This window comes from Ascaphus truei, chromosome 1 (assembly GCF_040206685.1).
Source record: "Ascaphus truei isolate aAscTru1 chromosome 1, aAscTru1.hap1, whole genome shotgun sequence".
NCBI classification, from domain to species: domain Eukaryota; kingdom Metazoa; phylum Chordata; class Amphibia; order Anura; family Ascaphidae; genus Ascaphus; species Ascaphus truei.
In genome coordinates this window covers 76,638,058-76,660,212 of record NC_134483.1, presented here as the reverse complement: position 1 = coordinate 76,660,212, position 22,155 = coordinate 76,638,058, and the positions used below count along the sequence as shown (strand labels likewise).

The 22,155-nt window shown below is 40.3% G+C and overlaps 1 protein-coding gene across 1 annotated transcript in view; it reads right to left on the bottom strand.

Annotated features, from left to right (window-relative positions):
- ZSWIM6 (zinc finger SWIM-type containing 6) overlaps positions 1-22,155 on the bottom strand; it is a 110,179-nt gene that overhangs the window by 18,731 nt on the left and 69,293 nt on the right. Inside the window, exon 5 of the mRNA XM_075589781.1 lies at positions 156-335. Coding sequence (XP_075445896.1) covers positions 156-335 — 180 coding nt within the window. The remainder of the gene's footprint in view (positions 1-155; positions 336-22,155) is intronic.

The following is a 22,155-nucleotide window of genomic DNA, read 5'->3' as shown; positions in this document are numbered from 1 at the left end:
AATTCGTCCAATTCACCTTTTAACATCAAAAAGAAAGCTTGTGCTAGACCCTACAGAAATGAATCAAGTGTTAGTAGGCTACATGTAGCAAATGTATTAGCAGCAAAGATGCAGAATTTGTACCACTGATCAAAGAACAGGATGTAAATTCTCACCCAGGTTGGCATTTCCGCCCTGAGGCAAAGCATTGGTTAAATTGGGCAGCTCATTTCCATGGTTTCCATCTTCCCAGGGACAAACATCAACACTATTCCATTTTTTCAGCTGTTTCAGCCAACTGGCCTTCTGCTCTGCTTTGCAATGGGGATTTAAGACTATACACATCCACAGAGCACCTAATAAAGGGGAAGGAACGAGAAGAAATTAAATACATAGACAAATATAACATGTATACCATTGACAGAGTACTTATTCAAACATAACCATTTTCTAAAGAGCTCTAATGTTGCAGAACAAGGCTTCCAGTGCTGGAGATAACATCAACACATTGCAGTTAATATGAAGGCGATAAATACTGATAGAATGTTGAGCCATGCACGTTTTCAGGGGACCGCTTAGATTTCTTGCATTTGAACAACCTATTTAAAGATGCAGCATTGTATTTTTAGTGCCGGGGACATGCGGTTCCCGAGATAATGACTGGTTTAGTTGCCGGTGTTCCTTCGTGCATTTTCAAAGACAACCTCCGCAGTGATCCAATAAGAAGCTGCAACTTCATCCCTCCCATGATGCTGCGGGGTTGCGAGAACTGCAGGATTTGGGGGCCATTGTGATTTCCTACGTGGGAGCACAACACTGGCAAAACTGGTAGCTATCAAGGGGGGGGGGAGGTGAGGAAGTGTGGTGGGAGAAGCGGGGGTCCGCAGAGCTAAAAAGCGTTTGGTTCAGGTCTGAAAGGACCAAAGCGTGGAATGTTAAAAAATAAATAAATAAAAGCAATTGGGGATTTTTAAAAATAAAAAGGGTTGTTGCTTTCAATTTGCCATTGCATGTACAGGGTCAATTTTTAACCTGTTGATATTTAATTTTGTATTGGTGAAACAGTTCAGTAGTTTCCAACTATGAGTGAAAAAATGTGAACTCTAAGGGCAAAAAAAGGCTACATGAGATTTTCTACACACTTTAAGAATTCACCCATGATTACATGCAAGTACCAGAGCACCCAGGACATACTGTACTTGAAAACGAGAGGTAACTCAATGTATTACTTCATGGTAAAACATTTGATAAATAAAAAAAATAATAAGAACACTACATAATTCTTTGCTCTGCTACATATGAACACCTGGAACAGTTTTAACTAGCCCTCAAGAAAATTAGATGCACAATATATTACCATTATACCCCATATCCACATCGAGAAAATCAGTATAAGGCTGCGTCCATGTTTAGTGCTTGCGGGCAGAGGTGCGGTAGGGGCTCGCCTACGCTGCCGCGCGCTTGCGGAAGCGTAGGTCTTATGGAAATTTAAAATTTCCCCGCTTGCCGGCGCGCAGGGCCGGTCACGTGAGCGGTTCGCCCAATGCGGGCGAACCAGCTCCGTGACGTCACTGGCCCGCCCACCGACACGCTCCCGGACGGCGCGCTCTCTAAGGCCAGGGAAAGCACCCGCTTTCCCTGAGCCTCAGCGCACCTCCGCACGCCAGCAGGAACCCTGGCCGAGGCCTAAGGCTGCGTCCACGCTTGGTGTGGTCAGCACAATTAATTTAAATCTATTCGGCCATGCTCACGCAGCGCCCGTGAGCTTGCACGTACGCCTGCCGAGACAGATTAAATTTAGTTTGAGGTGCGCTGAGGGAGTTACGTGACCTTTTCAGTTGATCAGCGCAAGTCATTGTTAGGTCACACGCCCTCCCCCCCTCCGCGCTTACAGAAAAAGTTGCCGGACTCCCTGCGCTCATGCTTGGAGAGTTGGGGACGTCACCACTCAAGCAGGAGCGTGGTCAGCGGCACGGGGGACGCAGCCTAACTCAGCATAGCTACATCAATTGCTATACAAGAGGTTACAAAAAGGTAGAAAAGGAATCATGACAGCATGTATTGAAATTGCAGTAAAGATTAAGTTAAATGATTGTAGATCTTAAAATTCATTGGTGCCACAGAGAAAAAAACAAAACAAAACAAAAAAACACATTCATTCACCAATAAGCAAAGCACAAACTGCATCTTGCAATTGGACATTTAAATAATCATATTTGTTAAACAAAAAAGACTTGCATATGACCACAAAAGGAAAGTCAAGCAATAGGTATTTGTAGACATGTATAATTCTTGCAGACTTACCCGCAGCAAAAAGACATCATTAATATTCATAGCCTAATTTTACAGCCACATATGCCAGTGTCCTACCATTCATCAAGATTTCAGCTGCTTTTTAAGGGACGAGACTCTTATTGCCATTATTTAAGTAATTAGGTTAACCAAGAAATTTGTTTTACATTTTTTTTTCTTTTGAAGAACTCCAAAAGAAATCTAATTTGTGCTGACATTTCACACATACCATCAGTTCACAATCCGAATCCCTGACACTGCATAACGGGTAAGTCATGAATACATCAAGGTCTGAAGCAACCCAATTTTCACATGGAGAGATTTTTTAATCAGCTGTCTCTTCACCAATGTGAACTCTGACAGCAGCGTGAAGATGTCTGAAAGTGCTATTTAGCAACACTTCATTTGCTCATTAAGGATGCGTTTTGCACACTTGAAGAGATTTGCTCAATTACTTGGACAATCTGCTGGAGCTGTAGAATCTGCAGAACTGAGACATTCCGAGCAAGGACATCACAACTTCCATGCCCCCTTACACAAGCACCGCCCAACACGCAATAACATGTCATATTTAAACATCTAAAAAAAACGCCATGAAGAGGCAATCAGATTTCTGTTTGGGAAAAATATAAATATTGGTGCACGAATATAAAATGCACATAAACTTGTATGTATACACACACCTCTACATTGAAATTAATGTATGTGACCAATTTGTGAACGGCTTTAACTAACAAGCAAAAGGCCACATGATTCCACTTTGCAAATTTTTACAAAACAAGAACAGCAACATATCAAATATAGAAACACATTGAACAAGTCCATATACACTAATGAGATATAGTGTATACACACACACACACACACACACTTTCCTACGGACCTTGAGGAAACCACTGATTGCGCATCAGAGGATAAAAAAAAATTGTACACACACACACACACACACACACACACACACACACACACACACACACACACACACACACACACACACACACACACACACACACACACACACACACACACACACACACACACACACACACACACACACACACACACACACACACACCATGAAAGTCATGATGTGTATACTGTAATGCACCAACTTGTCCTATGAAAAGACTATTTAAAAAAAGGTGCAGTGACACTTAGGCTGAGTCCCCAGTCTTCACTGTGGCACGCGCTACACCGCGATAGGCGGTCTGAGGGAAGGTTTGCGACAGGAGGGGGCGTGGCTGTGGGTTTGCGGGGCGTGGCCATGACGTCCCACGGCTGGTTCGCCCTTATTGGCTGAACTGCCGGCGGGGGCGTGGCCACACCTCCGTCGCAGATGTTAATTTCAAATTCCCCTGGCTGCCTGAAAAGCTGTCGCGCACCGCTGGGGAAAGGTGCGCGACAAGGTAGGGACTGGGACCGGCCTGACTGGGGGGCGGGGCTTGATAGCACAGCGCACGCTGTAGAAGTGACTGGGGCCGCCCCCTTACAACCTCAATGAACAAAGCTCTAAATGTTTGAGAACAAAATTTTAAAGATTACATTTTTTTTTTTATTAAAACAAAAACAAAAACAAAATCCAGTGACTCCATATACGGAAGAGAGAGATGGAGGGGATCTGTCGCTCTAGTTTGCTGTGCCCAGTGATCACATAACTCAAATGTATTCATGTCACCTGTCAAGTCACCAATTAGGAAAGGGTCAAAATAAGAGAAGGCCGAGGGAGGAGCATATTCCATCCAACATATCTAATAACTATTACAAACACTGACATTTGAATCAAATCACTCATTCTTAACCTAACACTTACGTGGGACTGCACTTTTAGATAGAGAAATGTGAATATTTTATATTATGCACACACTTCATCGTAACTATTAAATAAGCTTTCTTAACTTCCTGCCACTTTGAAATGCCTATCCTAAAAGTACAATGTTTAGGTATTTGGTCTATTTGTATTGAACAGGAGGGGTTGCCAACTGCAGGCCATTTGGCATTGAAAGGGTTAATACAGAACTAGTTTGTGATGGAACATACCAAGTGTATGAACATCGTGTTTGAAGCGCAAGTTTGAAAGATTTGCTAGCTGAGCACGGCTTTAGCACATACAGTTTTAGGATTAAGGGGGGTAATTAAATTTAATCTGAAGTACCCAAAAACTCACTTCATTCAATTGAAGTTTTTGGCCAATTACTCAGAATTTTTCCACTATTAAAAATATTACACTACAACTGTTAGCCCTGCTTTTATTAATAAATTAAATAAATCACCCCCACTTGTGGCAGATGGAATCGGATATTTGATCGTGGCAGTCTCGCCGCAACCAAGTCTCCGGCCGCAAAGAGACCCTCTGCCGCAGCCGCCGCCAAGGTAAATTAATGTAAGGGTTAAATTAGTGGTTAGAGTAGGGGTAGTGTTGGTATTAGAGGTTAAGATTAGGGATTTACCTTGGCGATGAAGCAGCCAGCAGCAAGATGAAATGCGGATAAACACCGGCGGAGATTTGGTGGTGGCAAAATTGCCATGACCAAAATGCACAAGACCATGTGGCAGACACCTAAACACTTGCCTCTCTAACTAGATACAGATTTCTTCTTGGGGACTTCATATCTTGCACCCACAATACATATGATGTGCTCTATTTCACAGGCCAGTGGTGTAAACATGAAGCTATTTTTACGTAAGCCGCTTTGTTAGATGATTTTATGGTTGGTTACAAGATTTCAAAGAACGCTGTTTTTATTGATGCCGCCCATATATAAAGTCCACAATTAGGCAATGCCAAGGAGAGAAAAAAAATGTTTTGCGACGAGGGGTAGAGATTGATTTGATGGTAACCAAATTCTTACACGACAATCTCAGCCAAAAGCAACAACTTATGTTGCAGTGTATCCAGCTCACACAATGCAATAAAAAGTGCTCTGCAAGAAGGAGTGAATAAATGAATAAAGGCTTTGCCATAAGGAGGGTCAGCAACTCAAAACCAATGGGAAGGACATGTCTATGACCACCATCACTAAGATGCCTAAAGGTCTTGCAAACACACACACACACACACACACACACACACACACACACACACACACACACACACACACACACACACACACACACACTACAAATGGTGGATAGCATTTAAATCAGTGTGATAAACTATAATATAACAGCCACCGACTGTGCTTGGGACAAGAAATGTGGAGCCGCAGAAGAGAGAGAGAGAGAAAAAAAAGTGAGAAAGTGCCCCACATATAGCACTCAAGTAGGCTAAATACTGTGTAAGCAAAATGTATTATTGAAAAACCGTCACATAAAAACACATAACAATCCTTAAAACAATCCCTGACCCTGCCCTATAAGGATAACAAGGAAGAATCCTTCTATTAGGAAGACCCACATAAGCGGAGTACACACTGATAATAGAACCTCACATATACAAGTGTCTTGGATAGAGGGCATAAATAACGAGGCCGGCCGTCTTATAAATATGCCCTACTATAACAGTAATAATGATCAGGGTTATAACCGTCTACATAGACATAGTTAGAGGACACCTGAAATCAGGAATAACAAACACTGCAGCAGTACACATAAGCAGATAAGTTAGACTTAGAGAGCTGACATAATGTCCCTAAGAATATATATGCATGCATACCACCAATAAGTAAAGCATAAGCACTCCTCAGCTATAACTGTGTTATATAAGTCATATGATAAAGGGTAACAAGCACTGTTGCATCATTGTTTAGCTGGTTTAAAATGAAAAAATAAGTCCATTTGTATATAGAAAGGCTTCTTATGCAGCGCAGGAAACAAAGTCCTTGTACAAAAAACCCCTGAAAAGAACCGTAATATCAAAACGGATGATCCCAAGTCAGCCAGAAGGATCTCTGACTGATGCATATATACTTAAAGTTAAATTGATGCATATATACTTAAAGTTAAATGGATATCTGCAAAGAGACAGGAACCTACTAATTCTGTTGGCAGTTCTTTGCCTTGCTCATTCATGTTTATTACCACCCTCACTGATTAGTTGGTTTCTATCTGTTAAAATGCTCTTTGCTGATATCCATTTTACTTGAAGTATATATGCATCAGTCAGAGATCCTCCTCTTCCCTTCCCTAAGGGTGCGTCATCACGTTGGACGTTGTGGGTTGAGCTACTGAGGACTCCGAGAAGAAAGCATCGGAATACAGAGAGACCGTGTGCTGCTAATTTCGTCTCCGAGTTAAGTAACAAGTGATGGTGCCTTACAACCGGGCTACAGTCCTCATGTGCCTTGTTCCTGTTGCTGAATTTACTTTGGAGGAGTGAACCAAATCGGGCAGTTAGTCAGAGTGTTATAGCACCTTCTACCCACTGAGCACTGCAGATGTGTTCCGGTTGAAAAATGTGGGTCCCGACGCTGACCGATCAGGTACACCGTATTATTGCCTTAAAACAGACTGTTCTAACCACTCCACGACACGAGGCTTCCAGCTGAAGAGCGCGCTATTAGCGTTGCTCCCGGATCAGCATACATTTGGGCATAATTGTCAGGAGTGTGTAATATACCATCTATTACAGGAACTAATCTGCATGTGCATTTACATCGGAGTAACTTACAAATATCTTCGAAGGAGGACATTACAAGACACACGACAAAAAAAAAAAAAAAAACAGAGACTTCATTGACCCTCAGGGTTTATTCCTCTTATTCATTTACGCATCCACCAACTTCCTTTTTATAGTTATATTTCAATCGTGTAATTCATACATATTAATGGTCTTGTATTGTATGTTTTTTTTAATTAAATTGTCATATTTGCAATTAAGAGTGTGTGCACACAATTTGTGTTTTTTTCCATCTGCTTTTATATACCGGAGCCCTCCAGCAATAGTACCGTACTAGTTATATTTATGTTGTGCATACACTGATCTATTACCACTATATATTTCATTGTGCGCTGGTTATATTTTTGTGCTGTAATGAAGATTAAGGTAAGCAGGAGTGTGGGCCGAGTGTGGGCGAAAGCGTTGTCAACAGCGTGCGCAAACATTTTGTGCTGTGGCCCTCTTCCTGGGACCACAGCGTTCCCACCCCCCCTCTCCCTATGGCTTGGCGTCAAATTACGTCACGTGAACCCACCGCGTAATTTGACGCACGTTGCCATGGCAACACGTCGCTTAAGACCGGCAGAGAGCAGGTGAGTAACAGAGGCCTCACGCCTCCGCCGGCATTTAATTTAAATGACGTGGGGAAGAGCGCAGGGCCTCAGTAACCACGCGCCCCCCAGTTTGCGCACCGCTGGTGTAACATGCAAATATCTGGTTGTTACTAATTCATTTAGATCCCATACTAATGGTTCTACATATGAAGTGAAGGGATATACTGATTGTTTATCCTCATTCATTACCTATATGGTGCCATGCTCTTGCGGCCTACAATATGTAGGTCGCACTGTTTGTGGAACATAGAATGAATATCTTCAATGGGAACCAAGCACACAGTCTGTCCAAGCACTTTTCTTCTATACATAATATTGATCCATCTTCTCTCACCATTAGGCCTCGGACATGGACAAAAAGATCGTGCTGAGGCGCGCTGAGGGGAAACATTATCCCTATCAGCGCGACTTTAGACGGCACTTCCGCAGGCGTGTGGAATTTCAGCCGACAGACCAATTTTAGATTTCCCTCTGAGGGAAGCGCAGGGCCGGTCACGTGACTGCCAGAAGCCAATGGCAGTCCGTGATGTCGGCGCCGTGACGTGGAGTGCTAGCCCCGCCTCCCGCTCCACCCCAGCACACAAGCGTGCTCGCTGGCGCTCATGCAGGGACAAGAAAAATCTCCTGCTTGAGCAGGAGAGCATGAGCGGCAGCGCTGCCCAGCGCTCCTCCCTGCACCATGTCACAGGCCTTATGGGTTTAGAACACATTCATCCTTCCTTGTTAGGAGATAGATTCAAGAGGCGCTGTCTTAGAGAGACCTTTTGGATCTATACCTTGGACACTGTCTCCTGGGAGGGTTCAATGAATGTATAGACACTAGCACATTGGTCTAGGTACATATATCTATATTCCTCCACTGACTTAGATCAAGCCATTTTCAGTAGTCATCGTCATTGTCTTCTCCCTCTTGTTAACCCGGTTATCCATATAGGTTTAACATTCATTTTAGACAGTTGGGCAATTGTTCATTGATCTATATATATTTTTTATCCATTTTAACTCACTTACACTTTCACATTATATTCACACATCTAATTATATGCATGGAGCATATTTATTAACTTTATTCATGTAGGTTCATGCACACTTATTTTACACTTCTAAATTCACATTCCATATCTTCACTCCATTCACATTGAACATTTCATATATTCATCAACACGCATTATTTAGTTTAATATATACATATCTACATTTTCAAGTTTGTGCATCAGCACACTTATTATTAGTTTCACTCATGTAGATATATGAACATATGTTGTGTTCCTACACCTAAATCACAATTTATATAGAATGTCACTTTATTCACTATAAACACATCAAGTATATACATTATTATCACTCTTTAAACACTATTAGGTTCTATCATGTGTATGTTTAACCTGTATTTTATTGATATAGTGTATTTTGTAACAGTTATAACCTTTTAAACAGTTTTAATACTTTTTATTCAGTTATCTGTGCTTTGTTTAGTTATTATATTTGATTGCATTAGTTATTGTTCACGTTTTTCCTCCACTCTTCCTCTTTCTATTTAGTCTATTGTTATCATTTATTTAATTGTTTGGTCAACGTTGATCATTATAAAATGATTAGTATTATTTTTATTATCTATACTATGTTGATAGGAGGTTGAGGATTGATTCCTACATTTAATGTGGTTATCTGTCATCAATTTATTATAACAAGTTTATTTTATCAACTGTTAAAGGTTTTGTTCAATTATGTTTCTTAATAAATGTATCATGCTTTTTTTAAAAATATAATTGTCCAATGTCTCTCCCTGCCTAGAGTCCACTTGCATGTTGTGCATATTGTTGTGTCTCACAAGTTGTATTTTATATTTTAATTGCATCTGTTTTCTGTTTGATATGCCAATGTATTCAGTCACTCATATCTACCCACAAAGGGTAGAAATTGAATTAGCAATTAAACAAATCAGGTTTGGGCTATATAAGGTGTGAATGATCACCCCATTCCTTAACCCTGATGAAGTCGCCGTTACTCTAGCAATGAAACACGTAGAGCTATTGCCATTGGACTTGTTGCCAGTAACCTACTGCATTGCTGCACTGTGATTATGGAGGAGAACTGTTGAACCAGGATGTGCCGGGGGACCATTGTGTGGATGCACATTCTTGGAGGTACCCTGATGTGGAAGAGGAACATAACACGCCTCCAGCCACGAGATTCAAGCTCCAAACCGGCAGTGGAATCAACAGGAGACCTGTGCTCAGTTCCAATGCACATGATATACCCAATTTCTGTGAGTGGCCCGATTTTTACCTCGTGTATATTAAAACCATTTACACTATGGAGTCCGCGCTCTCTCTCCCCCCCCCCCCCCCCCAGTAGTATCGAGGAAGGTGGTTACTCCTGCGGATAGCTGTTCGGAACATCCAGAGGTTTAATTTTTATTTTGTGGTTTATTTATTGGCATATCCCCTTTTTTCCTTGTGTTTCTGTATTTCCCATTCCTTTACCTTTGTATACCCATCCGTATCTTGTATGTTGTGTGTTTATGTGGCACAATACACAGCCATTTGGTTGCATATACCCACATTTATTGGTGCTTATATAAATTGACTAATTGCATTTTTTTGATCCTCATTTATATTTGATTCTGTTTAATAGATTCAATATAAAACTTAATCTTATGGACTTAAAACAGCGCACGCACACACCTTGAGAAATAGTTTGCCCAAGTTGTAATAACGACATCATGGGATCTGACACTGTTGTAGCGATTATGCCATGACCAGAGTTTTTTTCCTGGTTAGATTTTGTCCGGTCATGAAGTGAAAGACGTGATATGTGCCAAGGAAAAGAGAGCTGCTCTTCCGTTATCTGGAAAGTGGCCGCTGCGGTCATGTGATCACTATTTAAAGCAGGGACATGACCTCACTGTGCCGGAGGTGCTGTGGACTCTGGTACCTTAACGCCTCTGGTACTCAGTCAAAACCAATTTGTTGTTTACAAAAACTTCCATGACATCTGTCTATTTTAAAACTGTAAATGGAGACTTGAGAATTGTGTTTGTTCTCACATCTTCTACCTTGCTGGTTTTACCTAATTAAAAAAAAAAAAGGGATACTATCCCATTCCTATTCTTGAGCACAGGCATCCCTGGAGGATTTTTAAAAAATCTTTCAGGGGAAATCTCTTCCCATCAGACCGCCACAACCCTCCTCATTCACATGCACCTATAAACACTTGCACTTCATACTCCAAATTCACCCCCTCCTCACGTCACCTGTATCACTCTCCACATTCATTGTGAAGAGGCAGCAATTTCCCTTTCCGTCCTCTGTACTGGGGGTAGAAAGGAGGCAGCCTATCAGTCTCCAGAGCAAGGGATGCCCCAGCTAAGCAACTGGCAGAGTACCCCCAGGGACCGTGGGTAGCATCCTTGACAGAGGATCACGGCACCCTGGTTGAGAAACAGTTCTAGTTGATCTTAAGACAGAGAGAGGGGGAGGGGGTAAATATCAATCAGAATACATTTTAATTGGTGCAAAGGAAACAAGATAAGACCTGTCCAGTAGTCTCTATTAGTTCACTTTGCTTATAAATGAAAATGTTCCTTTCAAAAGTAAGGGATTTCTTTGTCATAATTAATCCATATGGAATCGAAACAAAACAAATGAATGCTTCTCTAGCTCCACTCAATATCTCATCATTGAACGGCTTACATTTTAACAAGACAAAAAGTAATCAAGCTGCAAAAAAAAAAAAAAAAAAAAAAGACCCGAGAAATACTGAAACATTCATTTCAAGATTTGATAGAATATGGCTTTGTACCCGCTAACATGGAGCTGTATGGGTGACTACTTCCCAGAAACGCAAGGAGGGGGCTTGTAGGTTTTAACTCTGTGCCCCAAACGTAGTCACTGGGTCTGGCACTTCAAGGGGCCCATGTAGTTGCTATGCCACACACTTTTTGTACTCTTTCTAGGGGAGATCACGTTGAGCATGATACAGGTAATAGAGGACAACTCTGCTTCTGTTGCAGCATAAGGGGACGCTGTGGTCACGTGATCATAATTTGCCAGACGGGCTGTGGCACTCATGACCCAGACCCTCCGGCAACCAAAGTGTTAAGCCATAGTACTTTAACTCTTTAGAGTGTGCTTATGACCGCTTTGCTGCAAGACACATTGCTTTGCCAATCATACAACAGACTCTACGGGGACAAGGTGTTATTTACCGATGTTGAGTTTAAATGTGATTTTTCCATCTATCCTTAACCCTTCTGTTACTGGAGATGTGCACGCGACATATTTTTCCAGCTGCTAATAGTAATCCAGAGGCAACCAAAACAAAGAATGCATCATGGTAAAATGCAGTGAAGACCCCAGAGGAAAATCCAATTTTAGCAAAACAATTTAGTCTTGATCAAAGATGAGCACTCTCACCTTGTGCTCTTGTGATCACAAGTGTTCTATCAAAAGAACCTTGCTGTATTTGACATTGGTGCTCTGGATTTAGTCATACAATTGTTTTAATGCATTCAGGTTCTTGTATGCAGTCTGCAGAAAGAACCTGTTCCAAGGGCTGCGTTTCTTGGAAGAACAGAATGTTTCATTTTGCTCTAATTCATTCTATTACTGAATTAAACTTTGATGTATTGGTCTTGACAAGTGCTCCATGCTGATTGTATTGTGCATGATAGTATAATCACTCCCCATGCATTTCACACTGGCTGGCTGATTAATGCAATAGATTTTTGATGGCAAGGGGCAAGTCCGTGCTCTTCTGAACACTGCCTTCTATTTATGAGTGGGGGTTGGGAGTGAAAGAAAGGGAACGGTGAGGTAGAAAGACTGTATAATTTCTAACAGAAGAGTTTGTGCTCTTTCAGCTACTCTATTTTAATATACTAACCAACAGCTTTCTATTCTTACTGAATTTTTGCTCTCGACAGCACATGACCATGGGGTATTAGGACTCTCCCAGCTGGAGTGCAAACAATGGGTGCAACATTGGGATCAAATGAGGCCTCTATGACAAATCTATTAGGATTAAGAACACACACACAATTCTGTTAGAAAGCTATATCACTTATATCAGCAACTTATAAGTGACTAAAGACAGACATTTGTTCATACACCTAAATCAAGAACAGGTTAACTCCAAGCCTTTATTGCATCTCAATACATTAATGAGTACCATCAAATTTAATTGTGTACAGAATCTAGTGCTTTCTTTAATGTGGATGCGAATGGATATAAAAAGGTGAACCATCATTTAGCCATAGTGCTAGATCTCAAAACTACAGCTAGAAATACCCCTCTGCTAGCCAACAGTTACATCCCCATAAACGTACAAGTCGTTTGCCCTACCCTGTTGTACCGTGACCCTGACAATTCCTTTACGCTCTTCTCCGGTTAATGCATAGCCTTCTACAAGTAATCATAATGTACCGCCAACTCTTAAAACTTTCTGATTCACTTGCAAACAGGCTTATTACAAATTCAGGTGTCACACGTCAATTTGCATCTTTCAATAACTGTTAAACTCTATAAATCCTTTAATTTTTTGCACTTTTTTTTTTTTTTTAACACAAAACTTCCACGCTCTGGTCATGCTTTGATAATAGACCAATTGATTGAAGTTTACCACCCAACTTGGCTTGATCCCCTATATGCCCACTGATAACAACCCTTCAACATTTGTGTTATTTACTCAGTCCACAGACAACCCCCAGGTGCTTCCAATAACACTATGCACTGGTACATCGCACTTTATTTATAATATAATTTCTCCATATACAAAACAGGTACAACAGCTTTGTCACGGAGTAATTTCACAGATAATCCCTAAATACAAATCAGGATTAACCCTTTCAACAGTTTGTAACAGTAATTTGTCTAGGTTTCATATACAATAGTATTGCAATCATAACATTAACATTCCTCCTTAATGGAAGCTTTGATTAAGATGACAGATCATTTATATAATTGTATTCATCCTTTGACATGTTTGATATTATGGCCATTCATTTCTTTAAGTTAGTTTTCTATTGGTTCATTTTATAATTGTTTATGAACCTATTCTTATGTTTGGGATATCAATTGTTTTGGATATTAGTTTTGCTTATTTAGATACAATGCATGTGTACCACAACCACATTTGATTTGCCATTTTTTCACTCTGCTTCTTTTTCCGCTTCATCTTTTAAACCAGAGGTGCGGAAAGGGGGGACAGGAGAATTTCTAAGGGGGGGCGTGGTGGCTACAGAGGTCCCACGCTCTCCCCCAAGGCATTTAAATTAAATTCTGGTAGGACCACGAGAGGCCTCTGCAGCTTCTCCTACCTTATCCTCAGCGACGTGTCACCATGGTAACCGGTGTCAAATGACGCCACGTGGTCATGTGACCCAGCAACATCATTTGACATCGGAGCAGGGGGGGAGGGGGACGCGAGCCAGGGGCTAAGCAGGCAGGGAGGGGGGGGCGCAAGTTTAAAACTTGGAGCATCCCTGTTCTAAACCCCAGTCACTGTACGACCTCAGCACCCACCCACAGTTACTGGTATTGGTATCAAGTGTCTGATATGGAAATATGTAACAAAAACCTCACAGCGCAGGGGACTTTCCAGGTATATGAAAAAAAAATGCAGACGTGTCAATAGCAAGGATTGAAGGTGATGAATGTGTGCAAATGCCAACTCATATGAAAGTGAATAAGGAAGAGTAAGAACCCTACTTTGCAGATGTAAATACTGTAAACAAACAAATGCCATGAGGCACCCCACAGTGAAATCAATGAAAGAAAAGAATACAAAATACTGATGCTCCAAAAACCCAGATCAGACCTGCTACTGTCCAAGTAACCCATAAGGGTATAGAAGATCACAAGTCAGGTTTCACAAAGAAAACTACTAGCCACTCAGAACCAACATTTTGGCTGGCACAGCAGCCTTTGTAAAGGAAAAATGGCAGAAAATCTGACTTGTGCCATTCCTCTATACACGAAGAAATATCGCCCCACGTTTAAGTTTGTGTACTGGTGCCTCCAATTATTCGCTCTACAGATTTGTACTTGTTCATAGTAATTAGGCTGTTCCCACCCTGGCTGCTCTAGTGCCCCTCTGGATTTTGTTACTCTTTGCCTGCATCTAGTGATGACCAGGTGGCTGCTTTGCGTAGCTGCTCTAAAGTTGCCTGATTATTCTCAGCACGACACTACCATTGACCTTGTGAAACAGGCTTTTATTTTAATTGGAGTATACTTATTCATAATTTCAGTAAAACTCTTAAAATGTCAACATAATCCATCTGGCTATCATAGCTTTTGAAGCTGTACAATATTTCGAAATCTAAAGAGGATAAATAAGCCTAATTTCTCTTTTGTTCTTCCCACGTATCTGTAATGCTCTCATGACCAAGGTATGGAGACTACTCATTCTTGGGAAGGAAGATGGTACCAACATATCTTGAAGGGAAGAGATTCCACCTTCATGTAAAATGGAAGTATTTTTCTCTTGATAAAACAAACACAAGTAGGGGAATAGCAGGATAAAGCCTTTGTTTTGCAGACTGTTTGAAAGGAGAGGTGGTAGGGGGAAAAAGAATACCTGGCAAAAGACATTTCATTAAAAGTCAACGGTTCAAGAGGAGCCAAGTTTAGGACTTCTAGAGCGAGATCCTAATTAACTTGGAGATGCTACTGATGATGAATAGACACTGCTCTACTGTGTACCAAGTTCTCCTGGTTAAAGCTAGAGCTTGCTAGGATGACATCAGCTTTCTCTGCCTCGATTCACGATTACCCAATACTGGAAAAGGAGTAAAGGTATCTGTGGAAAGTGCCATGGCATGGCTATATGACAACCACCAATGCAGATTTTTTACCTTGTGGTTAAATCTTGCCACCATAAAGTTTACAGATTGTTGACCTTATTTGTGCTATCTGATGAAACCTCTCTGTATTGAGGGAGCATGATTGTTACAGCCCAAATATGTTGGAACATTTTTGTACTCACGAAACGTACAATACAAAAACAAAAAACACTAAAAATTAAATTCTCTCCTTATCTCAATTTACTTTTGTTGCTTGTAGACCACACGCACACCTAATTAGATGTACCTCGAGATTTAATGAGCAGTTCCCAATATTTAATGCTGGTGTCGATTGCCATCACATTCTGCCCTATGGGATGTAGTGACCTTCCGTGAATTTGTATTTCATTTATTGAATTTTTTGAGATGTTTACAAAACAGAAAGGATGAAGTATTATGGCGCACTTTTAATCCACCTTAAAGTAATTACAAAAAAAATTGATTTAAAAAAAAAAAGTATGCACAAAAATGAGAATTCATTCAATTGCCCTACTACATAAATGCAACATTGGCAACATCTCCTTAACAACAACGTACAATACATAAAGTACAAAATGAAACTTTACACAAAAATAATAAAATACATCTTAAAATTGTTGCTGCAGATGTATAGATTAGATTTTTTTTTTTTTTTTTTTTAACACGTCCACATTGATAGGGAACACCTATTCTTCAAATGACTACTTGCATGGCCGAGATACACGCCTTCAAATATGTATGATCTGTGTTAGAGAAACTGCTCCATGCCAGTAGTAGGGCTGACTATTTTTATGGATCCTTTGGTACAATTCAGATTTTGACTGAGGGGTACTTATATGGCTGCACCTTCTGTTATTTGGGCCCATCTCTCCTCTGCCTCCAATATGCCTCACAGCAACTAGTATTCTTGGGGCCAAGACATCCTTGCCACTACAGTCTACATCTTTCAAATTGTTTTGAAGACATACCTGGTCTAGTCTGAAATTTAGGTCTTTTGAATCATCTTGAATCACTGAAAGGCTGGACCAAATTATCTCCTAGAAATGAAAGAGAGATTATCATGTTCTTAGAAAAGCTACAAAATAAGCTGACTCGCATCAGCAGACTGTGGAATCAGCCAAAAGTGTCCATCTGCTGCTATGGAGTGTGGATGTACTGGCAGGCAGGCTGATTGAGTCAGATGCATCTCCAAGAAGATCCAATGCTTCACAGAATATGTTGCAGTCCTTCAGCACTTACAGACCAAGTACCAGATTCAATTGCTTTCTGAAGTCTTGAAACGTGTATATTTTCATGGTACAATATAAACAAGCTGTTGCTATAACAGGTCTGTATGAAGCATCAATTGAAGCAAATAATTCCTCTCATATGCATCGGATCCCTAATAGATGAAGCATCCTCAAATACGATCGTAATAAGTCTGGCTAGAGCGGCATCTACCTTTATCTTCTCAAATCTCTCAACATTGACAATGAGTGGAAGAAACCTGAAAGGAAAAACAATCAATTCACTAAGAACTGGAAAATCTCAGGATTCTTCATATCTCGTCCAAAAATACATTTAATGTGTCAAGCCGTTTTCCCCGCCATATCGAGCAGATTAAATATTTAATCCCGATTCCTTGGATATAAAAATGTGCTTGTTCATCCCCATTTTTGCCTCCATCAGGCACGATTGATCAGAAATTTCATTCATCAAACACAGAAGTCAGAATCTTGATAAAGGCAAGGGGAAAAAAAAAAATGTAGAAACAAATCCCTACATCTGTCCAGCATACTCCTCAACACGTACCCAGAAAATCAGCTGTATATATAGGCTTCTCCCTAGGGACTCTCCAATCAGAACAAATTGTCCGTCAGTAGAGTTTCTGCCGTTCAATCCCAAGTCATGACTTACCCCATGTAGAAAAGCCTTTTTTTGAAGCAGGGACAAGCTCAGCGTTTGGAAACCATGCTTGCTAGGTGTCTTTGCATAACCTCCGTGCATGCATGGAAATCCAGCTCGAGCCCGGCTCTAAGTCCTGTTGCCTTTTGAGTCTCCAGCAGCATTTGAGGCCTGGTAAGCATGTACTTGAATTATACTCCCACATCGGCAGTCTTTTGGCGAGGCTTGTGTTCGGGTGGAGACAGAGCAATACACTGCGGTATGTGGTTGGGTATCCTAGCAGATATCACCGTGGACGACAGGGGGTCAAAATAAAATAGAAAAACTGGCACATAAAAAAAAAGGTGCACTTCCTAGCTAGGACAGTCCACTGAAGTAGGAGGAGAGGACCTTTATATAGCATGTTTTACAGCAGTTGACCTGCGTCTTCCCTCCAGCTAGGAGTGGCCTAATATCTCAGCGTCATGCACTGTCGTGGAGGGAAGATAGAGAAAGTAGAAAACGTTTATTTTAGAATTTTAAACAAAAACGGTCTCAGCCATCGACAAATTCATTTAAATACCATTTTGTATCCATTTCCATATAGCTTTCTAGCAGGAATCTATTTCACAAGCGAAAACCAACATGATAAAAACCCATTGTTTTGAAATTAAAGGATAAAAAGAAAAAAGTTGCACTGTATATATCTAGGAGTAGATCTACTTGGTATCATCTGTCCCGGAAAACATTTGCTACAAATTCCAAAAGAACATGGGGAAGGTGCAAATGTCTAGGAGACTTGTAATCTTGGATAAATCTTAAGGTCTCTACGTGACGTAATAAATAAATATTAGAAGCTTTTCAAATACGTAATGGCAAAATACAAATACATTTAGAAGAGTATCTCACTTGCTGAATGTATGGACACTGGGAATTTCATCCATTCAAGATTTCATAAAGCAGAAAATGGAGGTATAAACGCAATATATTGTTTCAGAACAGAGTGGAATATATAAAGAGAGCAATAAATGACACTCCAAGACTGAAAGCAAATTAAAATGTAATAACCATCAGTACTTAGAAATATGTGTATATAAACAGCAAGTATCACTTCTGCCAAAGATGCATGAAGGAAAATTGGCATTTGGTAATGTGGGCTAACAAGCCGTTGGGACTCGAAATCGCCAGGCTGCAGACCCTGGCTTCAGATTTTTACCCAACTACTGGCATCAAATTAAACTTCTCGGCCTTAAATTAACAGTTTCAGCTTTACTAAATGGTGACATGAATGGGTCTACTTTGATCACAGAAGCTGCACCAATTATAGCTTGTTTTAAGGTTGACAAGTATAATGATTCATTCATGGCACACGAGTAGCAATGAAAGGTTGTTCTGCATTACAGATTAACAAATATGGGTACTTTTTTCATTTAATTTGTCACTTATGTTTTGCTATGCAGACATTTAAATTGCAGCAAAAGGCAAATGGGGCTTTTAGTTTAAAAATAATCCCCGTATTTAAATGATCTGTAATGGCCCAGTATTTGAGAGAGAATGCCATTGTCTCACAGTGGGCCCCGATGGCGACATGTGACATTTGTATTCAGGTCCTATATTCTCCATGTGGCTAAAGGGCTTCCAATTTCATTTCACAGCCAGAAACCATCAGAAAACACCAATTAACTTGCAGATCCCATTTGCTGACAAAACTCAGCCATCCTCTCAACGTCTGGCATCTGGCAGAGCTCAACATCTAATTCCAATGCAGTGCTTAGCTGGGGCACAGGTCACATTTCTCGTTTCCCAGATTAAAAAAAATAAATAATAATAATAAAAACCCAGACTACTATTTTAAGCTTGCAAGTAACCCGTTCTCCCCCCACCCCCCTTTTTTTTTTTTACCTGGCTGTATAGTATTTATTAGATCTTAACACCAGGTTTGTTGTTTTTTTTAAGCTTCTACAAATGATTAAAAGGAGAATTTCCAATGTACTTCTTGAAATAAGTGCAGAATGAATTTGCTAAATAGTTTCTTTCCTGGCACACAGTCCCATCCTCAGAGCATATTACATAATGTAATGAACTTCTTCATTCTGGGAGTGCCTGCTGCACACTATCGAGATGCAGAATTGGGCAGGACTAGCAACAAAACAAATTCTCCGGAGGTTTTAGCCGGTTATATTTCAGTAACGTTTTTGACATTTTTTTCCTCTGCAATGAAAGAATCCCATACACATTCTTTCCTCATTTGGGTAAAAACCACAAGCAGTTTATTTAGCATCGGGTGATATCGGCTGTCCTGCAGTTGGACAGAATGATGTGCAGAGCGATGACATGATAAATGGCTATGCTGCTGCCGATTGCCACAAATGCGCTGGAATAGCTACATTTTTTTTTTTTAAAGGTTTTTATGATTTGAGATCAGGACAATTGCTTTCCTCAACTAGCTGCTCCCCCCTCTAACAGTCTACTACAGGGCTCCTATAGAGAAGTCTACGTGTCAGAAGCCAACAGGTGTACAATATTAGATAAAACGATTATAATCCAACCCATTTTCTGACAGCGAGATGAAAACCCTGTAGAACGGTTAGTAATTCTGTTATTCATCAAAATAGTTTACAAAGGAATTTTAAAAGAAGCGATTGTTCTCCACTGAATTGCATCACCCCGATTATTTCAAAAGTGTATATTTTAATTCAAAGCCATTAGTCTTTTTATAGACATGTTTCATAAAAACAAATCAGTGCTTAATAAAGAAAACAAAGGAGGTGGTTAGTCAAAATGTAAATTGAATTGCCTTCTAGCTAAAGGCCCAAAGAATTAGCTTACAGTGGAATTTGGAGGTTTTCGGGTGCATACTGCTAATTTTCAACAATAATATCTGCACAAGAAAGGAAACTTAAATTGCGCAAATAAAGTGCAACCTAGTAAAGCATGTCGCAGAAGGCAGATGTGATCCAAAATGCACAGGAGAAGAAAAAAAATCCCTCCTGGAGTCGCAGGCTCTAAGGGTTAGTACCCAGTGGTACAGAGTATGACAGCTCTCCAAAGGTTCCATTACTGTAATGAGTAGGGTTGCAGAGCCTTCATGCATTTAGGAGCCACATTTGCTAGGCTATGTGTTATTGTTGTTCTGCCTTCTGGTCAAGGATGGAGACATGCTATTCATGTAGGAGAAAGATATTGAAGTGTGATAATTGGCAAGTTGAGCCCATGAGTGAAAAGCAAAATCACCCTGGGAAGGAGAGGCATGGAGGAATCACACCTGCAAGAGTCTCAGATGTTACAATGCAACCTTCCCTATTTTGCAGAGGTTTAAGCTTTGCCATTATATTTACGAGACATCTCCACTGGGAACGAGTATAAATAATAAAAATATTTAGCACTGTGTAGTGCTATCCCACGAGGTGACAACGTGAACATGTAATATAGACTAAAGAAGCTATGCATTTGTACGCATGTTTTAGTCCAACATTGATGGAATTTGCCAGTCAAATTGCGAAAGAGGTCAAAGCAAAATGCAATTACACATTTTCCAAAAACAAACTGAATTTCATGCATGTTTCTGTAAGGTGAATAATGCACTGGGCAGCAGATAAACAACGCATTGGGTGTTATTATAGCAAAGAAAAAAACAACTTGTGAGCACATTTGCAGGTCTCAAACAGGTCTTCAACCCTGCCTTTCCCCATCATCTCTTAGCATACAATGTTTACCCTGCAGCCAGAGATTCTGGGTAATGACATGCAAATGAGCACTCTGTCACTTTCTTGTCCATTTAAAGCTGCAGTTCAGTCAATATCCTGCATGTGTTTTTTTTAATAAATCAGTTCTGTAGTAAGAAAAAATACTTTTAGCATTCTCTGTTTTTAAAAAAACAACTTTGAAAGACCAATTTTCTTGTATTCTATGTTAACAACCATTTACTAAGGCACAAACATATCCCATATCTAAAGATTTTGCCAAATTTCGCCGATGAATACATGGAGAACGAATTGACTGGCAGCTATACAGTTCTTTAGGTAATTAGAGATTGCACACATGAAACTATTGAATAAAAAAAAAAAAAGACTGAACTGCAGCTTTAAACATGGAGCCTTATAAGTTTATGTCTGCCGTAGTACATCGCTCGAGTTAAAGGAGGTGCAGTAAACCTGCTCACAAAGCTTTTCAGCCTTCTGGGTTAGTGAGGCTGGTTACTGGCTAGGCAATGTGAAGCTGAAAGTGGCTACAACCAGATAAGCTAGAGTTAAAAAAAAAAAACATCAATAAAAAGACACACAAAAAAAATAAATCCCTGTATTATAGGAAAATAAGAGCAGCAACCTGGGCTGATCTAAAGTAGGCCGTCTATTCTTGCCGTGCCGTTTACAAAGGTAACCTCAGACGCTAGAGTAACAAAACCACCATTTAGAACAGGCTTCTGTATGGGATTGTGGCTTTAAGTTGTAATCACAAATACCAAGGTAACTCCAATGCATTTATCTGTACAAGGAAGCAAAATGTAACCACTTGGTCTCAAGACATTCTTGAATTGCAAAATGTCTCCAGAATACAATGGCACAATATTACAGTACTGTGTGAAGGAGATGGCTCAGGCCAACAGTAAGTACCCTTGGTCTTTAGCTTTGTTGGCCAAATTTGTATAGAACATATGTTTGTCATCTTGGTCTTTCAATCCACCAACATGTGAACGACCGCTGAAGTAATGTCAAAACAAACTTGTAAACCATTAATATTTTATACATAAAATAAATTGAAATAGCCATTAAAAAGGACACAAATGAGAAAATAGATAACCTTTCATCATTGTACCAGGATACAGAGCAATAGTCTGGTTAGTTTTTCGTTATTGTGGAGTTTCCAACTTTTTGCAATAAAAAGATGTTCAAATGCATTTAAAGCAGCAATGTCGCCTGTTCACCATTGTGATGGTATTCGCACTGGGGCATCCTCTGGAGCTGAAGCACGTTCAGCTCAGGGTAAAC